Raw genomic sequence first — 23,312 nt, forward strand, 5'->3', positions numbered from 1 at the left:
AATCGAGGGTGCGGCTTATATGCGCACAAATTCGACTTGACCTGCACAAAATGCCATAACAATTCTGCAATACGATAGTTTATTTCAAAATAGAGAAAAGATAAACAGATAAAACACTTAACAAAATGTATTTTCACATCTATGAATGAAATTCAAGAGAAAAAAAATAATATGTGGCCTGCGGGCCAATGGTGGCCCGCAGGACAATATTTTATGGCCCCCATTTGGCATTGGTGTTGCTTATTACGTTGAATTTCTTAATATTTCAGAAACTCCACCTACTGCATGAAGGTGTCCATGTCCCTCACGGTGGCAGAGAACGACACGGATCTCTGTTACAACTCCAAGATGAGGTTCTTCGAGAAGGCGGAGCTGAGCAAGAGCAAGGACATTACTTGCACGGGAATTGAAGACTACATTCAGCCAGAAGTTGAGCCCCAGATCGTCTGGTACAAGGTACAATCGAGGTTTCATCTGGTTGTACTCGAAACAGGCACGTGTTCCAAATTCGGCTCACGAGTTTGTTGGGAAAGGGACAGATTCCGAGATAGTGTCCGTCTACAACATGTGTCAAAGTGGCAGCCCGGGGGCCAAATCTGGCCCGCCGCATCATTTTGTGTGGCCCGGGAAAGTAAATCATGAGTGCCGACTTTCTGTTTTAGGATCAAATTAAATGGAGAGTATAGATGTACATTAAATTTTCTGATTTTCCCCCTTTTAAATCAATAATTGTATTTTTTAATCAATTTTTTTCTTTTTTTCCAAATGTCTTTGCTCTTCAAACCATAGGAGTGCGCGCCTAAGCAATGGAGACAGACCATCGAGAGAAAGGGGGAGACCCTCTCGATCCCAGAAGTACGGGAAGATGACGTCGGGAATTACACCTGCGAATTACAGTTTGGGAACTTTGTGGTGCGAAGGACCACGGAACTCTCTGTTACGGGTAAGGACAAATTTCAAATCAAATGTTTCCCAATTATTTCTGCAATATCGCCATCAAACAATCCTTCTTTACTACCTTCAACTCCTGAATTTACCAAATACCGTATTTTCACGACTATATGGCGCATCATATTTTAAGCCGCAGTATCAGTAACGAGTGCTATTTCTGTATTTGACACACAAAGGACGCACCGTTTTTAAAGACGCAGCCAGGCATGGCAAAACATACACCAGCTTAAACATACACACTACACCCACACGCTAAAAACACATTTTTATAAAGGCAACGGAAGCAAAACTGAGTTCGGTTGTACTTTATTTAGCCATTTTACAATGTACTCACGTCATCACCCACAAATCTGTCAAAGTCCTCATTTTCTGTGTCCGAATTGAACAATTGTCCAAATGAGTCATCGAAAACGCTGAGTTTTATACGTTCGTCCAGGCGGCCACAATCCATTGGCAAATAGTAGCTAGCTAGTAGCTAGCTAGTAGCTAGCGTAACTATTCCAGCGCTGCCTTCCACGCTTCGTAAAGCTGTGTTGATGTCGATGTCCATTGGGTGTATTGACAAAAGAACTATATATCCCAGCAGTACTTTTTCTACGGGGGAAATAGTAGAGTTGGGGGCTGCTTGCCGTGGTTGTGAGAGCTGTAGAGATGGGTGTACCCCAGAGGTGGGCAAACTATTCCACAAAGGGCCGCAGTGGGTGCAGGTTTTCATTTCAACCCATTGAGAGGGCACCTTTTCACCAATCCGGTGTCCTACAAGTGCAATCAGTGGATTGCAGTCAGGTGCTTCTTGTTTTCTGCAGGAATCTCATTGGTTAAACAGTCTGTGCTATATCGGTTGGAACAAAAACCTACACCCACAGGACCGGTTTGCCCATGCCTGGTGTACCCTATTGACTGATTTATTTTATTTTATCGTAATAACAATTTTAGTATTGGTCCATATATAAAACGTACTGGATTATAAGGCGCCCTGTCTATTTTGGAGAAAATTTAAGACTTATGTGCGCCTTATAGTCGTGAAAATACGGTAATTGGAGAAATACACAAGTACAGACGATAGATTCCCCCCAAAAATCTAAAGAATTAAATTGAAAAATACAGCAAAACAAATCTTACCTTTTTAAAATTATATGAATATATTGGATTAAAAATTGCAATTCTTGATTTAAAAAGGGGAAAATCATGAAATGTAACATACATCTATAAAATGTTCATTTGAATTTGATTCTAAAACAGAAAGTCGGCACCCGCGATTTACTTTCCCGGGCCGCACAAAATGACGCGGCGGGCCAAAAATGGCCCCCGGGCCACCACTTTGACACCTGTGAACTAAACGGTGAAAGTGTAACTTTTAAAATGTCTGGATGATGGTTTGCTTAGATGTGACCTTTCAATCATCCAGAATCAGTCGATACACATTTCATCATCAACCTCCCACTGATGATTCCAATCAATCTTACTTTCTTCCATCGGCAGCTTGCGGGCCGTCTCAAAACAGCGCCATGGGACAAAAGGTTAGATTCAATTTAAAATAATGAAGGCCAATACAAACGCAATGGAATTTCTCTCTGCCTGCCGAAAAGTGACCCTCTTTTTCAAATGGAATTCTCAACGGGATTTTTATGTAAAGTTCACAGTTTGACGTCATTATGTATTTGTGTTTAAAAATTGAATTTGGAGTTCAAAAAGTCATATTTTTTTCAAAATTAAGTCTTGAAAAGGAGGGGGTCGTCTCATATTCAGGCCAATTTGGTATACAGTGGTACCTCGACCTACGAGCAGCTCTACCTACGAGATGCTTGAGATACGATGAAAATTTTGATCGAATAATTCGCCCTAGATACGATCAAAATTTCGAGATGTGACCAAGCCAGATGGCCATGACATGAGAGGCTGTTTATATAAAGTTATCCAATCGAATCCAATCATTGTAGCGCACTTTTTTTGCCTCATCTCTTCGTGTATAACAGATATCTACGAGCACCGAACGATTTATTCAGACGAGTTTCGACCAGAAAACGCACAACGCGCATCCGTGGGCAAAAAGAGGGCTTTCTGGGTAATGAAGTATACTCGTTCACACAACACCCATAGGCAATGGCACCCTTTCTCAGAATAAAACTTCATTACCCACAATCAATACGTGGGTAGGCTGTTATTCCTTCCTTAGCCTGTTAGCTCCCGTTAACAGAGCGATCGCTCATTCAAGACTACTTCTCGTTGGTCATGCGTTATCCTATTATGAGGACATTTGTGTGCATCATTTTCCGAATATTTTGAAGGGAATCCAACAGCAAACAGCCCATCGATAGCGAACGTGAGGGTGGAGGCGTGGCAAACAGCTAACCCGCCCAGAACGAAGGTACAAAAAAAATAAAACAAAATTAGAATTCAGTTTTGTGTAACGTTACATTAAACGTATGTTTGAGTGTGTCTGTATATAATAACCCAAGTTAATTTAAATAAAGTTCCGTTACGAGTGCGTTATCGTGGAAAGATACCCCCCTCCCCTCTCTATGTCCATCTCTCTCTACCCTCCGCGAAATCCGCCCAATTTTAATATACTATTGAACACATTTTATTACTATTAAACATCTAGTTATGTGTTACTTTGTTAATAGATGGCAAATTAGAAGAAATTAAAAAAAAATTCCAATCCAATATCCTGTTTTTGGTGTTTTTTCAGAGGATTGGAACAAATTAATTTGTTTTTAGTTCATTTCAATGGGAAACGTTCACTTGAGTTACGAGAAGCTCGACATACGAGCTCAGTCCTGGAACGGATTAAGATCGTATGTCGAGGTACCACTGTATATTGTATTTTGGCAGCAGATGGGATTGGATCGATTTCTCTGTACACATACATATTTTCCAGTTATCAGTCGATTAGCAAAGTGCGCTAACATTTGCTCCTCTGGCACGGCATACATCGGAGCTACATAATTAAGATGAGGTGTAATATAATTAATGCCTTGCCTTGGCTAATTAGCACTCACTCGGGGAAGTACTTTTCAGGTCGGGAGGATTGCTGCGAAATGAGCGCTAATGTAATTCTACAATAGCTGTAATTATCGATTGCAACTGAAGGGTATCGTTAACAATTGGCAGGCAATGAGTTAAATATTATGAAAGAAAAAAATGTACTTAGCTCGAGTGTTATTTGGGCCCGTAGTTAGTATGTATTTCTGTTTTATTCATATTTATTTTACTCATCTATGTATTTTCAACAGTGTTTTTCACTTATAATTTTTTTTTTAAATCCATTCATAATGAAAGAATGATTTTTTTTTTTTTTTTTTTGGAAAAAAGATAGGGTAAATATCCTCAATGTATTTACAAAGTATTATAGCATAAAAAAGGTGCCTTATTGTTGTCATTTGTAATATTGTTGGTGTACACTAAATGTGGCTGCTCCACTCATGGTGCAATTTTGTTCTTTCGCGCAAAACCTTTAATAATTCTGATTACATAATGGATTTATGTATCAGATCCTCAAGGCTTATTCCGTTGTCAGGGAACAACACAGATCAGCAAACTTTCTTCTTTCATCTTTGCGCTGCACTGCGATATCGGCGAATGTCATTTTCTCGTATTTCCTGCTCAAGACCAAAATCCACCAAGAAATGAGACGCAATATGTAATTCCGTGATTTAAGTTTTTTTCACTGTAATTAATGCTAAGTTGGAACCACGTGTGAGGCTGCTTTGTGTTATTCGATATCATTGTGCTAATTGGACCTTGTTTTGACTTCATGTGGTGAGCAGGGGCGGATCTAGAAACAGACTTACAGGGGCCCCGGGGGGGGGGGGACTTTTTAACGCAAGGGTGTCAAACTCGGATTGGTTCGCGGGCCGCAATAACATCAACTCGATTTAATGTGGGCCAGACCATTTTAGATAAAATATTTAGATTTTTGTAAATTGGATTATAAGAACTGGATCAAAATCCCTAAATATTCAGTTTTTTATAGATATAAAACTGTTTATTTGAACTTTTTTTTCTTAGTAAGGGAAAACATCTGATAATCATTTGTTTTTCATTTCAAATGGAAACCATTTTTTTTAAATTATATTCAATATTAAAGTGGAAAACTGAAAATATTTTGATATACTTATTTTTAGATTTTACAAAATACTTTTTCACCTAAAAACACCAAAAGAAACAAATGGATAAAAATAGCAATTATTGATTTAAAAAAGGGAAAATCAGGAAATATAATATACATCTATAATCTTCATTTGAATTTGATCCTAAAACAGAAAGTTGGCGCTCATGATTTACTTACTCGGGCCGCACAAAATGATGCGACGGGCCAGATTTGGCCCCCGGGCCGCCACTTTGACACCTGTGTTTTAACGGGTGCCAAAAATTTCATGATTGGCTAATTCAGGGCTGTCGCATTCAGTTTAGTTTGCGTCATGCCAATTAGATCCTATGTCGGGTGGAACAGTTTTATTTTTTGCACCAAAAAGTGAACTTACTAGCCGCCACTAACGGTACTAGATGTCCAATCTATTTTGATTGGGAGGGCCGAATGAATCCCATGAACCCCAGGCTCGGTCAGCCCTTCTGTGTGGAGTTTGCATGTTACCCCTGGACTTGCGTGGCTTTTTTCTAGGTACTCCGGTTTCCACGCAATCCCCAAAAACATGCATGATAGGCTAATTGTAGGCTAAATTGCCTTTAGGTATGAGTGTGAGCGTGAAAGAGTGTCCTTGTGGCCTGCGATTGGCTGGCCACGATTCAGGGCGTCCCCCGCCTGGTGCCCATTGTTGACTGGGATAGGCTCCAGCACCCCCCGCGACCCTTGTGAGGATAAGCAGGACGGAAAATGACGAGATGCTATCTTGAGCTAATCATTGCTGTGTGTTTTGGTTGTTTTTTTTAAAGTGGAGATTCTCTCCTGGCAGTAAAATGACTTCTCTTATTCCGCCTACTCTCGGCACGCTAAATGATTTCGCTGCTCCGACTGTGAAAATGTGTCTTTTAAGTCCGTTATTTCCATATTTTCCACACGCAAAACCACACGCGATACAATCTTTTAATTAAGATTTTACAAGTCGCTTCCTCCAGCTCTGAAGATGATCTTGTTTAGCGTTAGCTTCCCAAGGACAGCTTCTATATGTGCTCAGCTTGCTCCATCTCGCTCATCTTGCAGTCTACTTTTGATTTCGCCTGTGCTGTGGGGTACAAACAGGACACCGTGCATCTCTCGAGTTGTAAACTTGCTTGCTGCCGATAGCAAGGATTTTAGTCATTTTCTTATTCCGTCCGTTAGCTAGTAAGATTAACGGAGTAGTCGGAGAGCAAAGGTAGATTGCAGAATCATTTTAGCAGTGGTGTGCCGTCAGGGCCTTCAAAGCCTTCTCTGCTAGCCTAAGAAATATCTGAATCATATATTGTATTTTGTCCATCAATACTTATTAAATAATTCCAAATTGTCTGTTAGCTTCCTTTCATTGCTTTTCCCCCTGGTTCCACTGCTTCCAGATGTGTCTGTTTATATTGAAGCATTTAACCAATCACATTTCAGCCATTATTTGTTGCCAGGGTCAGAAATCTGCCTCAAGGCCTTCACAATCAGTTCTGCAGGCTCTGCTGCATTAAACAAGCGTTGATAAGACTGTTGCTTTAACCAATCAGAATTCGATTTGGTGACACCAAGGCCTTCTCGTAGGCGTAGGGATACGTCATCGCTTTCACCAACTGATTGGCTAGTGATAGAGTGGACTAGCCAGAGCTACCAAACTGTATCTGGAGCGAGCTGCACAAGAAAATATATTGTTGTAATTTCAGTTTTTCACCAGACCGAAGAACACACCCACACTTTGTGCAAAAAAAAGCACATCGCTGATTTGAGTAGATTCAGCATTTGTAGTCTGCCCCGTTAACATATTCATCCATAATTATGGATTCATACGCTGGCCGGGGAAGCCAAAATAATACATTTAAACCACGTGTCAAAGTGGCGGCCCGTGGGCCAAATCTGGCCCACCATATCATTTTGTGCGGCCCGGGAAAGTAAATCATGAGTCCCGACTTTCTGTTTTAGGATCAAATTAAAATGAAGAGTATAGATGTATATTGAATTTCCTGATTTTCCCCCTTTTAAATAAATAATTGTAATTTTTTAATCATTTTTTTCTGTGTTTTTAGTTCAAAAAATCATTTCGTAAAATCTAAAAATATATTTTAAAAAAAAAGCTAAAATAAACATTGTTTTAGATCTATAACATACTGAATATTCAGGGCTTTTAATCCAGTTCTTTTAATCCATTTATAAAAAAAATATCTAAATATTATATCTAAAACTGTCCGGCCCACATGAAATCAAGTTGACGTTAACGCGGCCCGCGAACCAACCCGAGTCTGACACCCCTGTCCTACACAAATCTAACAAGCACCATGTCAACAGGAACGGTACACAGTGTAGCGTACATCTCGGAGTGGATTTCCCCTCCACCTCCAGTGTGGCAGCTCGCTTCAAAAAGCAGCTTTATCATCTCCGCTGTAACTCTGCCGCGCTCGCACGTAGCAAAGCACCCTCCCGCTCTCCATCTGCAGAAGTGCTCTTTAATGAAGTGTGAACAGCGCACCGCCAGTGCCCTCCCCCTCGCTTTTCATCTTCCGTCGCGTCACCCCAGGGAACCGTCGGAAAAGATGGACAGGGGAGGGGGGGGGGGGGGGGGGTTGGGCACGCTCCCGGCTTAAGACGGGAACGGGAAGGGGGACGCCAAACGTCAAAACTGCCACCACCACTGGAGATCGATATTTTTTTTTACGAGTGGTTACCTCGTGGTTCTGAGATCCAGCGTTCATTCCCTGATTTGGACCTCCCCAGACGTGCGTGATTTTTCTCCGGGTGCTGCGGTTTCCTCCCACATCCCTCAAAACACGGTGCTTTGCTCATTTTATGCTAAATTGTCCCAAGACATTAGTGTGATTGGTTATTTGTCTCTTTGTACCCTGCGCCTGATGCCCATACAGTGGTACCTCGAGATACGAGCTTAATTTGTTCCGGGACTGAGCTCGTATGTCGATCTTCTCGTAATTCGAGCGAACGTTTCCCATTGAAACGAACTAAAAACAAATTAATTCGTTCCAACCCTCTGAAAAAACACCAAAAACGGGATATTGGATTGGAAAAGCATTTTTATTTGTTCTAATTCACCATCTATTGACAAAGTAACAAATAACGATTGGTTTAATAGTACTAAAATGTGTTTAATAGAACTAAAATTAGACGCAAAGGGTTCACAGACGGACATAGAAGCAGGCGGGGGTGTTCAAGGGGACTTTATCCACGGCAACACACTCGTAACCGAACAAACAAATTTAAATTAACTTTGATTAATATATACAGACACACTCAAACATATGTTTAATGTAACTTTACACAAAACTGAATCCTAATTTTTTTTTTTTTTTTTTTTTTTACCTTTGTGGTGGGCGGGTTAGCTGTTGGCCACACCTCCACCCTCACGTTCGCTATCAATGGGCTGTTTGCTGTTGTATTCCCTTCAAAATATTACGAAAATGATAATGATGCACACAAATGTCTTCACAATAGGATAACGCATGACCACTTGCTAACGAGAACTAGTCTTGAATGAGCGATCGCGGGAGCTAACAGGCTAAGGAAGGAATAACAGCCTACCCACATATTGATTGTGGGTAATGAAGTTTTATCCTGAGAAAGGGTGCCATTGGCTATCGGTGTTGTGTGCACGAGTATATACTTCATTACCCAGAAAGCCCTCTTTTTGCCCACGCATGCACGTTGTGCGTTTTCTGGTCCATGCGTAGGAGAAACTCGTCTGAATAAATCGTTCAGTGCTCGTAGATATCTGTTATACACGAAATAGATGCGATAAAAAAAGACAGTGCGCTACAATGATAAATAGCCTCTCATGTCATGGCCACCTGGCTTTCTCGCATCTCATTTTTTCTCGTATCTAGGGCGAATTATTTTCTCGAAATTTTCCTCGTATCTCGAGCATCTCGTAGGTAGAGCTGCTCGTATGTAGAGCTGCTCGTATGTAGAGCTGCTCGTATGTAGAGGTACCACTGTACTTGGCCGGGGTAGGCTACAGCACCCCCGCGAGCCTCGTGAAGATAAGCGGTAGAGAAAATGAATTAATATCTCCGGAGATGGTCGGACTGGACGGATTTGGCCTATGCTAGGTTCCTGTCGCTTCTTTCCAATTTTTGGTGAGCAATGTGTGGTAAATGTTTGGGTCATTCCAGAATTGAAGGATATTTAAATAAAGGCCATGAAATAGTATAGCAAGTGACTTTGAAATGATAGCAGAGCATATTTTGGACACAAATCCCTTCCCTAAAAGTGACAGAAAATGCTTAACGCTTTAAAGGTTCTTTGATATATGAAAGCAAGTGACTTTAAAAAATGATAGCAGACATTACTTTGGACATAAATCCTTCCCCAGAAATGTGGCAGAAAAGTCGCAACCCTTTGAAGGTGTTATGAAATAAAACAGCAGGTGTCCTTAAAATGATAGCAGAGCATATTTTGGATACAAATCCAACTAAAAAATGGTTCATTATAAAAATAAATCCTAATTAGCCTCCCATTGTCTGATGAAAAAAAAGAACAATTCTTTCAACATAGAATTTGCTGCAGATTTCTGCTAACATGCTATCCTTAGCCATGCTATTCTTATGTTGTATTCTGTCAACATGTGCTAGCTAGATAGCTAGCTAGTTAGCACAGCACTAGAAAGCTAGTCATGATGAATTCTGATTGTGAAATTCCCTCGTTCATTGTTTTTGGGTGGTATGAAATGGTAATAATAATAAAAATTCAGTGTTTCGTGTGGAATGAGCAGCTAGCATGCTATCCATAGGCGCTAACGTCTTTTTCCTGTGTGATTTCAGACATTCTATCAACATGCGCAAGAATGCTAGGCATGATTGTTATGCAAAAGAACGCAAAAATATCCAAAATATATATTTTTTTTGGATGTTTTTGCATTCTGTTGCATTATTTTGACTAGAAAATAGTTCTAAAAAAACGTATTAGGTTGTAGTACTACTTTTCAGCGAAAGGTGGCAGTGTTTTTTGTTGCAAAGGATATTGTTTAGTTTTTTCAATCTTTTAGTCAAGTTGCATTATAGGATAAATAATTAATTACACACTATTTCTCTTAACGAGGGCGCACTGCAGTGCGTGTTTTGCGTCAGATGTGTTTATAAATCGTTTCATGTTTGTGTGTGTGTGTGTTCATTATGAGACTGTTCTAGCACCATCATTTTTGTTCATTATTTTGTTCGACGTAAATTCGGGTTTGAAAGGTCTCTGGAAAAAGTTGGGAAATTGTTCTTACACAACACGATTAGCCGCCTCTTTCCAAAGAACTCTTACATCACGCTATATCTGAATCGATTTTACTTTGAGGATAGCGTAGATTGCGGCGTGGACATACGCGCTCCTCCGTTTAAATCCGGCATTCTAGCCCTTTTACAAAGAAAAGCAACAAACTCGGCACTCTTTGCAGAAAAAGGGATTATTTTCCATCCAATTGATCTTATTTATTAGTGCCAAACTCCAACAACTTAGTGTGGGTCAATATATTGGTTTTTTTTAAAGTACAATATAATCGACGTCAATCAAAATGCAAAGTGATGATAAATCTGATATGCCGTATTTACTCACATATAAGCCGCACCCTCAAAATGGCTTTAAAATTGTTGAATTTTACAATTTCTCGCGTATAAGCCCCCCCCCAGTTCACAATTTTCACTCCCATATTCATGGTTTTAATAGGGAGTACAAATGTTACTTTGAAGGGAAAATTTGTTAATTTTGCCAGCCGTTTGACAAACAACCTTGACTGTTCCTTCATTTTCCATGTGTGGTCACCCTTTGTGAACCGAGTGGTCTCTCCTCTGTATTTCCCACAGCTCCTTTGACGGACAAGCCACCCAAAATCCTCTCCCCACCCGAGAGCCAGACCACCGTCACCGAGATGACGCTAGGTAAGCAAACGCATTGCCTTCCTCCAATGCAATTTGTACCAAAATTATGAAAATCCTCCCCAAAAGAACAAAAATCAAGGTCTTATTTTCAGCATTTTACATGAAAATGTTCTCTAAATTAGATTAGATAACTTTATTCATCCCAAATTCGAGAAATTTCACTGTCACAGTAGCAAGAGGGTGAGAATACAGACACAGAAAAAGACATTTTAGACGTAAAAAAAAATTTTTTTTTTTTTTTTTTACATTTGGCAGCTCTGGTACTACGTCACCCTCGCAGCATTTTACATGAAAATTTTCTCTAAATTAGATTAGATTAGATTAGATAACCTTATTCACCCCATATTCGAGAAATTTCACTGTCACAGTAGCAAGAGGGTGAGAATACAGACAGAAAAATACATTTTAGACGAAATTTTTTTAAATATTTTTTTTACATTTGGCAGCTCTGGTACTACGTCACCCTCGCAGCATTTTATATGCAAATTTTCTCTAAATTAGATTAGATAACTTTATTCATCCCAAATTCGAGAAATTTCACTGTCACAGTAGCAAGAGGGTGAGAATACAGACACAGAAAAAGACATTTTAGACATTAAAAAATATATATATTTTTTTACATTTGGCAGCTCTGGTACTATGTCACCCTCGCAGCATTTTACATGAAAATTTTCTCTAAATTAGATTAAATTAGATTAGATAACCTTATTCACCCCATATTCGAGAAATTTCACTGTCACAGTAGCAAGAGGGTGAGAATACAGACAGAAAAATACATTTTAGACGAAAATTTTTTAAATATTTTTTTACATTTGGCAGCTCTGGTACTACGTCACCCTCGCAGCATTTTATATGCAAATTTTCTCTAAATTAGATAACTTTATTCATCCCAAATTCGAGAAATTTCTCTGTCAGTAGCAAGAGGGTGAGAATACAGACACAGAAAAAGACATTTTCGAGGTAAAAAAAAAATATATTTTTCTAACATTTGGCAGCTCTGGTACTACGTCACCCTCGCAGCATTTTACATGGAAATGTTCTCTAAATTAGATTAGATTAGATAACTTTATTCATCCCGTATTCGAGAAATTTCACTGTCACAGTAGCAAGATGGTGAGAATACAGACACAGAAAAAGACATTTTAGACGAATTTTTATTTATTTATTTTTTTACATTTGGCAGCTCTGGTACTACGTCACCCTCGCAGCATTTTACATGAAAAAATTCTCTAAATTAGATTAGATTAGATAACTTTATTCATCCCGTATTCGAGAAATTTCACTGTCACAGTAGCAAGAGGGTGAGAGAATACAGACACAGAAAAAGACATTTTAGATGTAAAAAAAAAAAAAAATCTATATATACTTTACATTTGGCAGCTCTGGTACTACGTCACCCTCGCAGCGTACGTGCCGATTTTTTTTTCTCACATTAACCGATGCGAACGTCATCCATTCGAAGTAGGGAGAAGTACATTTGGTTCTACTTTCTTATTTACTCAAAATATAAAATTGACTCTTATTTATGAGCGAGCTTGATGACATTTTTGCGAGCGCCTTCCAACGCCATTTTCCTCTCGGGAGTTCTTGGGAAAATTCCAACTCGCTGCTTTTTCGGGGGAACAAAGCGAGCTATCGCAAGAGAGAAAATAGGTCACGGTGGGTTTTTTTGGGTACGTTTCTGCCTCGCAGGGGGAAGTCAAGCGCTTGGAAAACAGCCGCTCGCAACCCTTGTTGTCAAATGTGCTTTGTGAATGAATGGAATTGAATTGGGATTGTTTTGATTTGATTTCAGAAAACATGTGAGGAGACGCTTTGCTTTTGATCATACCGGATTGTTGGGGAAATGTAGAACTTTTTCGTTTTTTCCTCTCCAAAGAAAAAATCGTTTATTTCCATCGGAAACATTGAATATTTTCCAAACGGATGTTCTCCGACAATTTTATCCGTTTCGTGTTGTCAGAATTTGAAAGAATTTTCAGAATGAAGTCAAAATGTTGGCCAACGTTTTTTTAAAGAGGAAAATACGTTGGTTGAGATTTTGAAGAATAAAAAAATCTGGTTTTCTTTCCAGAATTCTGACTTCAATCTAAAAATACTGACGTCTAACTTTATTCTGAGAATTTTAAATTTACTGTCGGACACTAAAGTCAGAATCCTCTTGATTTGTTATGTTAGTATCCTTATTTTTTAGGTTCCTTAAACCAGTCGTTGTTTGAGTTTGACTGTTGATGACGTAACAGGTGTCAAAGTGACGGCCCGGGGGCCAAATCTGGCCCGCTGCATCATTTTGTGTGGCACGGGAAAGTAAATAATGAGTGCCCACTTTCTGTTTTAGGATCAATTTAAAATGAAGATTATAGATATATATGAAATTTCCTGATTTCCCCCCTTTTAAATCAATAATTGAAATTTTCAATCCATTTTTTTCTGTGTTTTTAGTTCAAAAATCATTTTGTAAAATCTAAAAATATATAAAAATATTTTCTGTTTTCTACTTTAATATGAAACATGATTAAAGAAAAATTTGGTTTCCTTTTGCAATGAAAAACAAAAGATTAAATAAATGATTTCCCCTTACTAAGAAAAAAAAAGCTCAAATAAACATTGTTTTAGATCTATAAAAAAAAAACAGAATATTCCGGGCTTTTGATCCAGTTCTTTTAATCCTTTTATAAAAAGAAAATCTAAATATTATATCTAAAATGGTCCAGCCCACATGAAATCGAGTTAACATTAATGCGGCCCGCGAACCAACCCGAGTCAGACACCCTTAACGTAAGGTCTTGGTCTTTACTAACGACTCCCTCATTTCTCAGTTTTTCCCTGATGTCAAGCTTGGTTACCATGGTAACTGTTATCCTTTTGGCTGAAGCTAGAAACCTAGCTTCATCCTTTGCGGCCACAAGAGCGGATGAAAACTAAATCAACGTTAACTGTTGGATTTATTTTCTCGGTCCGCACGCACTGATGGCAATTCAGTGGTGTAAAAAAACAAAAAAACAGGTTCACTGTCAGCCCAATGCGATTTCCATGACCTTTCCTCTCGGTTCGATCGATATCGGGTTGATGATGATGATGATGATGATGCCATCGTCTTCATACGTTCTCCTTCCTTTGTTTTGATTTGATGATACCGTCTTTATCATCTCGGATGGATCGAAGCGCCATTTTTTGTTGTTTTTTTCCTCCTATACCAGGGGTGTCAGACTCGGGTTGGTTCGCGGGCCGCGTTAACGTCAACTCGATTTCATGTGGGCCGGACCATTTTAGAGATAATATTTAGATTTTTTTTTATAAATGGATTAAAAGAACTGGATTAAAAGCCCTGAATATTCAGTTTTTAATAGATCTAAAACAATGTTTATTTTAGCTTTTTTAAATATATTTTTAGATTTCACAAAATGCTTTTTGAACTCAAAACACAGAAAAAATCGATTAAAAAATTACAATTATTGATTTAAAAGGGGGGAAATCAGGAAATTTAATATACATCTATACTCTTCATTTTAATTTTATCCTAAAACAGAAAGTCAGCACTCATCATTTACTTTCCCGGGCCACACAAAATGATGCGCCGGGCCAGATTTGGCCCCCGGGCCGCCACTTTGACACGTGTCCTATACAGTTTGTTATCTGTTGGAAAACTTAAAACACGCGAACGATCGGCGTCTTGATAAATAGCACGTTTTTAAGTTTGTGGAAGACAGTAGAAATTATAGACTTAATTGTGCCCTATGTGAGTAAATATGTGCCGCGTTGGATTTGTGGACTTTTTAATCGCTTAATAAGGGGAATTGCAATCATTAATAAGCATTTGACCGAGGTTGACAGGTATGTATTCATGCATTTCTAGATCACTTCCTTTTCAATTCGTGGACATCGAAACACACTTCTTGAGTGTTTTTTGCAGACAATTTGAGACAATTTCTTGCTCCCCAAAGGTTGGCTATCGTACATGTCGATTTTTAATCCATTTCACAGTGAAAGTTCACAAAGAAGAAGCCCCGAGGTCAGAAAAACAACAGAAGGCAGATAAAGAAGTTCAGCCTGGGGCTGTTGGCCAAACATCTTTGCTTTCATATAGCCAGTGGCACTTTTCCCTTGTTTTTGGGTCACTTCCTTCACATTTTGGGTCATTCGGGAGTCACTTCCTGTACATTTTGGCTCATATTCTCCCCTTAATACTGCAATGATTAATGCAACAACAAAAAATACGGAAAAAATGCAAACTGTACGCTCAGTGCTCGTAGATATCATATCATTATCATACTCTCGTACCAGGCTGTCTTGTCTGCTCGTATCTCAAGGCAAATATTTGCTCGGAATTTTCCTCGTATCTCAAATTTCTCCAAATTTGGGGTGCTCGTACGTCAAGGTATTTCTGCAAGTTGAAGCCATTTTGTGTGCGATGCAAATGACGCCCACAGACGAGAGCCTTTTCTGTTCTTCACTTGCCAACGGAGAATGTGGGCGGAATCCTGACCTTTCACCGTACACTCCTCCCACACGCCTGCACACGTGTACTTTGATGTGCGACCCCCCCCCCCCCCACACACACACACGAAAGTAGACCACCTGCAGTGTTCGTCGTTGCAGAATCAGAGGACATTTTACGTCCCAGACACATTCAGTCTAAGCAACCAAGCTCAAAGCGGCTCCACTCGTATTACCCGTGTTTGTCTGCCAGATGGCGGCAAGAGCCCATTCTACCCAGCCCGAAAGCCGTCCACTTTGTAGTACATTTTAGACCAAGGGTGTCAGAGTCGGGTTGGTTCGCGGGCCGCTTTAACGTCAACTTGATTTCACGTGGGCCGGACCATTTTAGATATAATATTTAGATTTTTTTTTTAATAAATGGATTAAAAGAACTGGATTAAAAACCCTGAATATTGAGGTTTTTTTTATAAATCTAAAACAATGTTTATTTTAGCTTTTTTATATATATTTTTAGATTTTACAAAATTATTTTTTAACTAAAAATGCAGAAAAAAATGGATTGAAAATTTTCAATGATTGATTTAAAAGGGGGAAAATCAGGAAATTTAATTTACATCTATAACCTTCTTTTTAATTTGATCCTAAAACAGAAAGTCGGCACTCATGATTGACTTTCCCGGGCCACACAAAATGATGCGGCGGGCCAGATTTGGCCCCCGGGCCGCCACTTTGACACATGTGTTTTAGACTTTGACGTGTGTGGATCCAGATTATTTTCTCTTTTTTAAATTATTAATTAATTAATATTTTTTTAATGAAAATCATCATATATTTTTTTTAGATTTACAAACATTAAAATCAGAATATTTACTGTTTTGTATTTTATTTTTATTGTAATTAAGGAATAAAAGATTTTTGTTCAAATTTACAGTTTTTAATAAAAAAAAATCTAATTAGCAAAAAATGAAAAATATATTTTTACTTAAAAAGGTAATTAAGGCGTGGGCCCTTTTTTAATCCCAAATATTTTGATTTATTTAAAAAAAAATGAAATTTGGATGAAACTAAATATGTAAATGTGTAAATATGTTGATTTTGGGGGGGGATCATTTACAGAAACACATTGCATTTGATTTTCGTTTTCTGATAAGCGACAATCCGACTTGACAGATGGGCGAAAAGCACTTTGGCTTCGTCGCCAAGCGTCCCCTCGTTCGGAGGGCTCATTTCCCAGAAGATGGCCACGTAATGGGACCCCGTGCCTTAACACATCTTCCGTGAAATTGCTCTCCGGCTCGTGGGTTCTCGTCGGGATCCCCCAACATTTGGTACCCAGACCCAGATTTTGTCGAAAGAGGAAGTCTAGGAACTCCATTTCCATCCGTCAACTGGGAAGCAGGTGTGAAGAGACAAAGTCACATTAGTGGGTTCCCCTTGAACAGCTTTGCATTACAAAAGAATCATAGAAGCGTTAAATAGTGCGAGGGAAATGCTTTCATAGCTGCTGATTTTCGGGTGACTTGTTGATGACCAATGTTGAGGTATCTGTTGATTTTGTCGTATTTCCAGGGTTTCGTGTAGCTTTTAGGTCACTTCCTGGTTACTTTGGGGCAATTGCAGCTCACTTCCTGGTTACTTTTGTCAAATCCAGGTTCAATACGGAACAAATCTGTTCATTTTATAGTATTTCCAGGTCTTCGTGTTTACTTTGGGGCAATTCCTGGCCGCTTCTTGTTAATATTTAGGCTATTTCTGGGTTATTTGCTGCTAATGTTAAGGTATCTGTTCATTTTGTAGTATTTCCAGGGCTTCGTGTAGATTTTAGGTCACTTCCTGGTTACTTGTGGGCAAATCCAGGCTGCCACTTGTTGGATTTTGGGCAGTTTCTGGGTCACTTACTGCTAATATTGAGGTATCTGTTGATTTTGTCGTATTTCCAGGTCTTTGTGTAGTTTTTAGGTCACTTCCTGGTCATTTTGGGGCAATTCCAGGCCACTTCCTGGTTACTTTTGTCAAATCCAGGTTCAATCATTAACAAATCTGTTCATTTATTGTATTTCCAGGTCTTCGTGGCTACTTTGGGGCAATTCCTGGCCGCTTCTTGTTAATATCTAGGCTATTTCTGGGTTATTTGCTGCTAATGTTAAGGTATCTGTTCATTTTGTAGTATTTAGGTCACTTCCTGGTTATTTTGGGGCAATTCCAGGCTACTTCCTGGTTACTTTTGGGCAAATCCAGGCCGTCACGTGTTGGATTTTGGGCAGTTTCTGGGTCACTTACTGCTAATATTAAGGTATCTGTTCATTTGATAGTATTTCCAGGTCTTTGTGTAGTTTTTAGGTCACTTCCTGGTTATTTTGGAGCAATTCCAGGCCACTTCTTGATCATTTTTGGGCCGCTCTCCTCTCTGTAAATAACCTTGCTGCTGTGTGAATTGGTTTCAGAAAATGAATTTAGTAAAGCAGGAGAGAGATTTTTTTTGCACCCTCCACTCCCTCACAAATCCCGTCATTTGTTCCAGTGCCATTAGTCCGAGGGCGTTTTATAATGTGACTTGATTTATTTAAAGCACGTGGAGAGGGAGGACGATTGCCTTAGATTGCTTAACCTTGCTTAGGTCTTTCATTTTCATCTGTTCCGGATTAGTTCTTGCTTTCCTAATGGCTACACCTAATAATGGATATGACAGGAAGAGGGACGATAGGACAGATGAAGGTACGACAGGACAAATTTTATGATTATTTTTTCCTGAATTCAGAAAGACTTTGATTCGATCATTGTAGTTTTTTTGACGTGCCCAAGATTATCAATCTTTTTGTCGTTCCTTCATTTTTTTGGATTTTTTTTGTAATTTTTTATTTATTTTTGTGTATTTTTAATTAATTTATTTATTTGTTTTGTTTTATTTTATTTTATTTATTTTTATTTATTTTTAATCTGGACGAACCTACCGAAACGGATCGGTCGTTCCTAGATTATTTTAGAATTTTTTTTGTATTTTTTTTTGGGTGTATGTTTTATTTATTTATTTATTTTAATTTTTTTTTTTTTTTTTTTTTTTTTTTTTTTAATCTGGACGAATTTACCGAAACGGCTCGGTCGTTCCTAGATTATTATTTTTTTGTAATAGTTTTTTTTAATTGTATTTCTTATTTATTTATTATTTTAAAATGTTTTTTTTTTTTTTTTTTTTTTTTTTTTAATTTCTAATTTCTAATCTGGACGAACCTACCGAAACAAATCAGTCTCTCGGGATTGCCTTGGTCAACTTCATTTCATACTGTGGATTATTGTGGAGTAAAAATTCTTTCCAGCTACCAAGTGGCAATGAGCATTTGAATTGCCTCCTGGGAAATTATTTCCCTCTCAACAAATATTGTTTTAAACGGCTGGCGCTCACAGGGAGTCTTCCCGCCTTTATTGAGCGTGTTGTTGTTTCTTTGAATGGATTATTTTTGCAAAGAGGCAGTTTTCGGACTCTTGTGGGAGTGGTCTGAAAATTTTCCGAATTGCTCTTCTTCGGCTATTTGCCTGATGCCTCCCATGCGTAAATATGTGACGAATTTGGAGTCGGTTGGTCAGAATTCTTCTGAAAAAGGGTTAACGAAAACAAGACTGATTTACCAAATACTTACAAAATTAACTTTTTTCCGTAACTTGAATATTTCGTAAGTAGAACAGTACTTTATATGTAAATTCCGTAATTCGTTCCACGGTCTTCAAAAAACGACCAACTCATCCCTTTAAAAATGATCAGTGTCCCAATTTTGTATGAACGATGCGAAAAACGGACAAAAGTTCTGTATTTTTCGGACTATAAGGCGCAGCAGCCAAATAATGCACAATGAAAAATGGAAAATAATATTTACGATTTTAGGAAGGGCATTTTTTTTATTTGATCAGAAACCAAGAACAACCATACTTAAATACTACTACTAACAATACTATAAACCGTATTTTCACGACTATAAGGCGCACATAAAAGTCTTAAATTTTCTCCAAAATAGACAGGGCGCCTTATAATCCAGTGCGCTTTATATATGGACAAATACTAAAATTGTTATCACAATGAACTAAAATAAATCAGTCGATAGGGTACACCATCCTCTACAGCTCTCACGACTACGGCAAGCAGCCCCCGACTCTACTATTTTCCCCGTAGAAAAAGTACTGCGCAGTGACTGCTGGGATATGTAGTTCTTTTGTCAATACACCCAATGGATTGTGGCTTGTATACATCGACATCAACACAGGGACAATTGTTCAATTGGGACACAGAAAATGAGGACTTTGTGGGTGATGATTCCGTGATTACATTGTAAAATGGCTAAATACAGTACAACCGAACTCAGTTTTGCTTCTGTTGCCTTTTTTAAAACGTGTTTTTAGCGTGTGGGTGTAGCGTGTATGTTTAAGCTGCTGTATGTTTTGCCATGCCTGGCTGCGTCTATAAAAACGGTGCGTCCTTTGTGTGTTTAAAATACAGAAATAGCACTCGTTACTGACACTGCGGCTAAAAATACGATGCACCATATAGTCGTGAAAATACGGTACTTATTTTTCTCTTCATTGTGTATTCTTTGGCTGCTGCGACCTATACTCTGGTGCAACTTATTAAAATACAGGAAATGATCTCAGACTGTCATTTATTTTAAATATCACCCAAAAGAATCACTTTGATCTTTTCATACTACTATTGTTTACATTTTTTTAAATAAAAGCGTTGAAAGTATTTAATTGCCCTTTTTGAACCCAAAAACGTATAAAAACCGAACCGGAATGACACGTTAGTGTACCATTACATTCCTAGTAAAAAAAAAAAAAAATTTTTACAAGGTCACCATTTTCGAGGGATTTTTATTTTTCTGTCTCGTCATTTTGTTGACCAATTAGTTTCACGTTCCTCGTCAAATTGTTTGCCTGTTCCGTTTCGTCTCTTTGTCGCCGTGATGTCGCGTTTTCGATTCCTGTCGTGCTGCGCTAAGCCTCATTTTCAGGAAAAAAGGCTCACCGTGAAAGTGCTTATTATTGAATTTGTCTTCGGCGGCGTTCTTGGAGACGCGTTGGATGCTACTTTGCATATCAATAGAAGCTGACAGTGATTCCTTGCTCAGCATTTCGTGTCTTTGGAAGCATTTTAGCCTCGAAAATTTCCATTTCTGGTTAGCCGACTTCTTTTCAATGGATGACCTCAACTCTTTGATCCTCCAAATGCTGCAGCAGGCAGCCAATTGGACTCTGTCGGGTTGGCTGGGATAGGCTCCAGCACCCCCGCAACGGAAAATGAAGTAGATTGACATGCGACCGTGCCCAAAAAGATTTTGAAACGGGGGAAAAAATGATATCTCAAAGTGCGTTTTTCATTTTTTTTGGTGAGTTTGGATTTTTTTTTTTAAATAAAGAAGAAACCTTACCCTTTTATTTGGAAAAATAATTTTTACATACAATACTTGTGTTTTTGACTGGATTTAATCGACGAATGCTGTCAGCTTTAAAGCTAAGCGTCGCTTTTTTTCGCTAGCTGGCCGCGTATTCGCGCGGATGCTAGCTGCCGCCGCGAGTTTGACAGAAGCACGAGGCTACGCTAGCCCTTCCTCGAGTGGATCCCGAGCAACACTCGAGCGCAATAGATACATGCAACTAGCCAACCGGGAATGGCGCGTCTGGGATAGGAAAACGGCCGTCGGGGGTTCCTTCCAAATCTCGGCGGTAATTCCCCGTGAGCCCTGCCATTAGCGTGTGACAGCTAGCCACCCGCCTCTATTGGCAACACAGCCAGAAGGCCCCACCGTGCTGGGCTTAAATTGGCCATTGTCCTTTTCCAGCAAGTACGACTCTAGGGAATCTCCCCTGCTCTTTTCTTTTATTTAGGAACGCTGACCTTATTTCTGTGCGGTATAACACTTGTGTGTATTAGTAGTATACAGTAATCCCTCGATTATCGCGGTTAATGTAGACCAGACATGGCTGCGATAAACGAAAACCTCGATTTAAAAAAATAAATAATAATAATAATGAGCATGGATTTTCACATTTTTGTGAACTTGAAAAAATATTATATATATATATATATATATATATATATATATTAACTTAAGTGCTGAGTTCTAGTAGCAAGCGGGGGACAGGGAAGTGGCTTCCGCTTGCGCGTTTCAGCATGGATTTTCACATTTTTATGAACTTAATAAAAAAATTAATTGACAAAAAATTTCCCCCCGAAATATACCATATTTTTACGACTATATAGCGCATCGTATTTTAAGCCGCAGTATCAGTAACGAGTGCTATTTCTGTATTTGACACACAAAGGACGCACCGTTTTTAAAGACGCAGGCAGGCATGGCAAAACATACACCAGCTCAAACATGCTCGCTACACCCACGCTAAAAACACGTTTTTAAAAAGTTTTGAGTTTGGTTGTACTTTATTTAGCCATTTTACAATGTACTCACGTCATCATCACCCACAAATCCATCAAAGTCCTCATTTTCTGTGTCCGAATTGAACAATTGTTCAAATGAGTCATCGAAAACGCTGAGTTTTATACGTTCGTCCAGGCGGCTACAATCCATTCCCAAATAGTAGCTAGCTAGTAGCTAGCGTAACTATTCCGGCGCTGCCTTCCACGCTTCGTAAAGATGTGTTGATGTCGATGTCCAGGCCACAATCCATTTGGTGTATTGACAAAAGAAGTATATATCCCAGCAGTCACTGCGCACTACTTTTTCTACGGGGAAAATAGTAGAGTCGGGGGCTGCTTGCCGTAGTTGTGAGAGCTGTAGAGGATGGTGTACCCTATCCACTGATTTATTTTATTTTATCGTGATAACAATTTTAGTATTGGTCCATATATAAAGCGCACTGGATTATAAGGCGCTCTGTCTATTTTGGAGAAAATTTAAGACTTATGTGCGCCTTATAGTCGTGAAAATACGGTATATATGTGTATATGTATATGTGTATATATTGATCTCAGAACTGATATCTAGGGGTGAATTAGCGTACAATTAGCCTAGCATGCATGCTTTTGTGATGGGGGAGGAACTCATTTAAATTTGCTTGTTTATTTTGGTTTTTTTTTGTTACTTTCCCATGGTGCGGTTATTCTTGGGCGCTTGACCTTGCGACTTGACTTTGTGCCATTTGAGCCGGCGGAGCGCCCGTCGCAGGTGCGACAACGCGGCAACGTGGCGTGCTGTCAAATCACTGTCATGGGAAAGATTCCACTTGCCAGCCTGTCTCATCCACTTCTTTTCTCTCTTTCTTTTGCCTGGTACCGCCACGGGGCCCCCCGGTGGACTTTAAAAAAATGGCAGCGTGTCAAATTAGCGCGTGGCTCAACTAGAAAACACTAAAATCTGAGGTGTCAAAGTCATTTTTTTGGATTTTTTCCATTTCTTGTGGGTTTGGGTCGCTTCCCAGACATTTGTGGGCATTTCGGTGTGACATGGGATAGGCTCCAACACCCCCTGCGACCCTAATGAGGATGAAGCGGTTCAGAAAATGAGATGAGAGATGGGATGAGTCGTACCTCTACTTACGAAATTAATTGGTTCCAGAATCTTTTTCGAAATTAGAAAATTACGTAAGTAGAGGTTTACTTTATATGTAAATTCTCTAGTTTGTTCCACGGTCCTCACACAACTACCAACTAAACCCTTTAAAATGGATCAAAATGTCCCAATTTTGTATGAAAGATGTGAGGAAACACAAAAAAATGAGAGAAAATTATAAAGAAATGATTTATTAATGTTTTAAAATAAATCAAGCATGTGAAAATGTGTCCTGTAAGAGAGAATCTTGAAACATGGATATTGGTTGTTGTGAGGCAGCCAATTTAATTGAATTGAATGCTTTTATTGTTGCGATGTTCTAAAGTGAGAATCTATGCATCCGCGACAATATTTTCAAAATAAATT

At 38.9% G+C, this 23,312-nt stretch overlaps 1 protein-coding gene across 2 annotated transcripts in view; it reads left to right on the forward strand.

The window, feature by feature from the left end:
• The window catches only part of LOC144084624 (interleukin-1 receptor accessory protein-like 1), a 75,575-nt gene that overhangs the window by 42,395 nt on the left and 9,868 nt on the right, over positions 1-23,312 (forward strand). For both annotated transcript variants that reach the window (XM_077613226.1, XM_077613234.1), the window contains exons 4-6: positions 270-456; positions 790-943; positions 10,879-10,953. In XM_077613226.1, the coding sequence (XP_077469352.1) occupies positions 270-456; positions 790-943; positions 10,879-10,953 (416 nt within the window). The remainder of the gene's footprint in view (positions 1-269; positions 457-789; positions 944-10,878; positions 10,954-23,312) is intronic.

This window comes from Stigmatopora argus, chromosome 1 (genome assembly GCF_051989625.1).
Source record: "Stigmatopora argus isolate UIUO_Sarg chromosome 1, RoL_Sarg_1.0, whole genome shotgun sequence".
Lineage (NCBI taxonomy): Eukaryota > Metazoa > Chordata > Actinopteri > Syngnathiformes > Syngnathidae > Stigmatopora > Stigmatopora argus.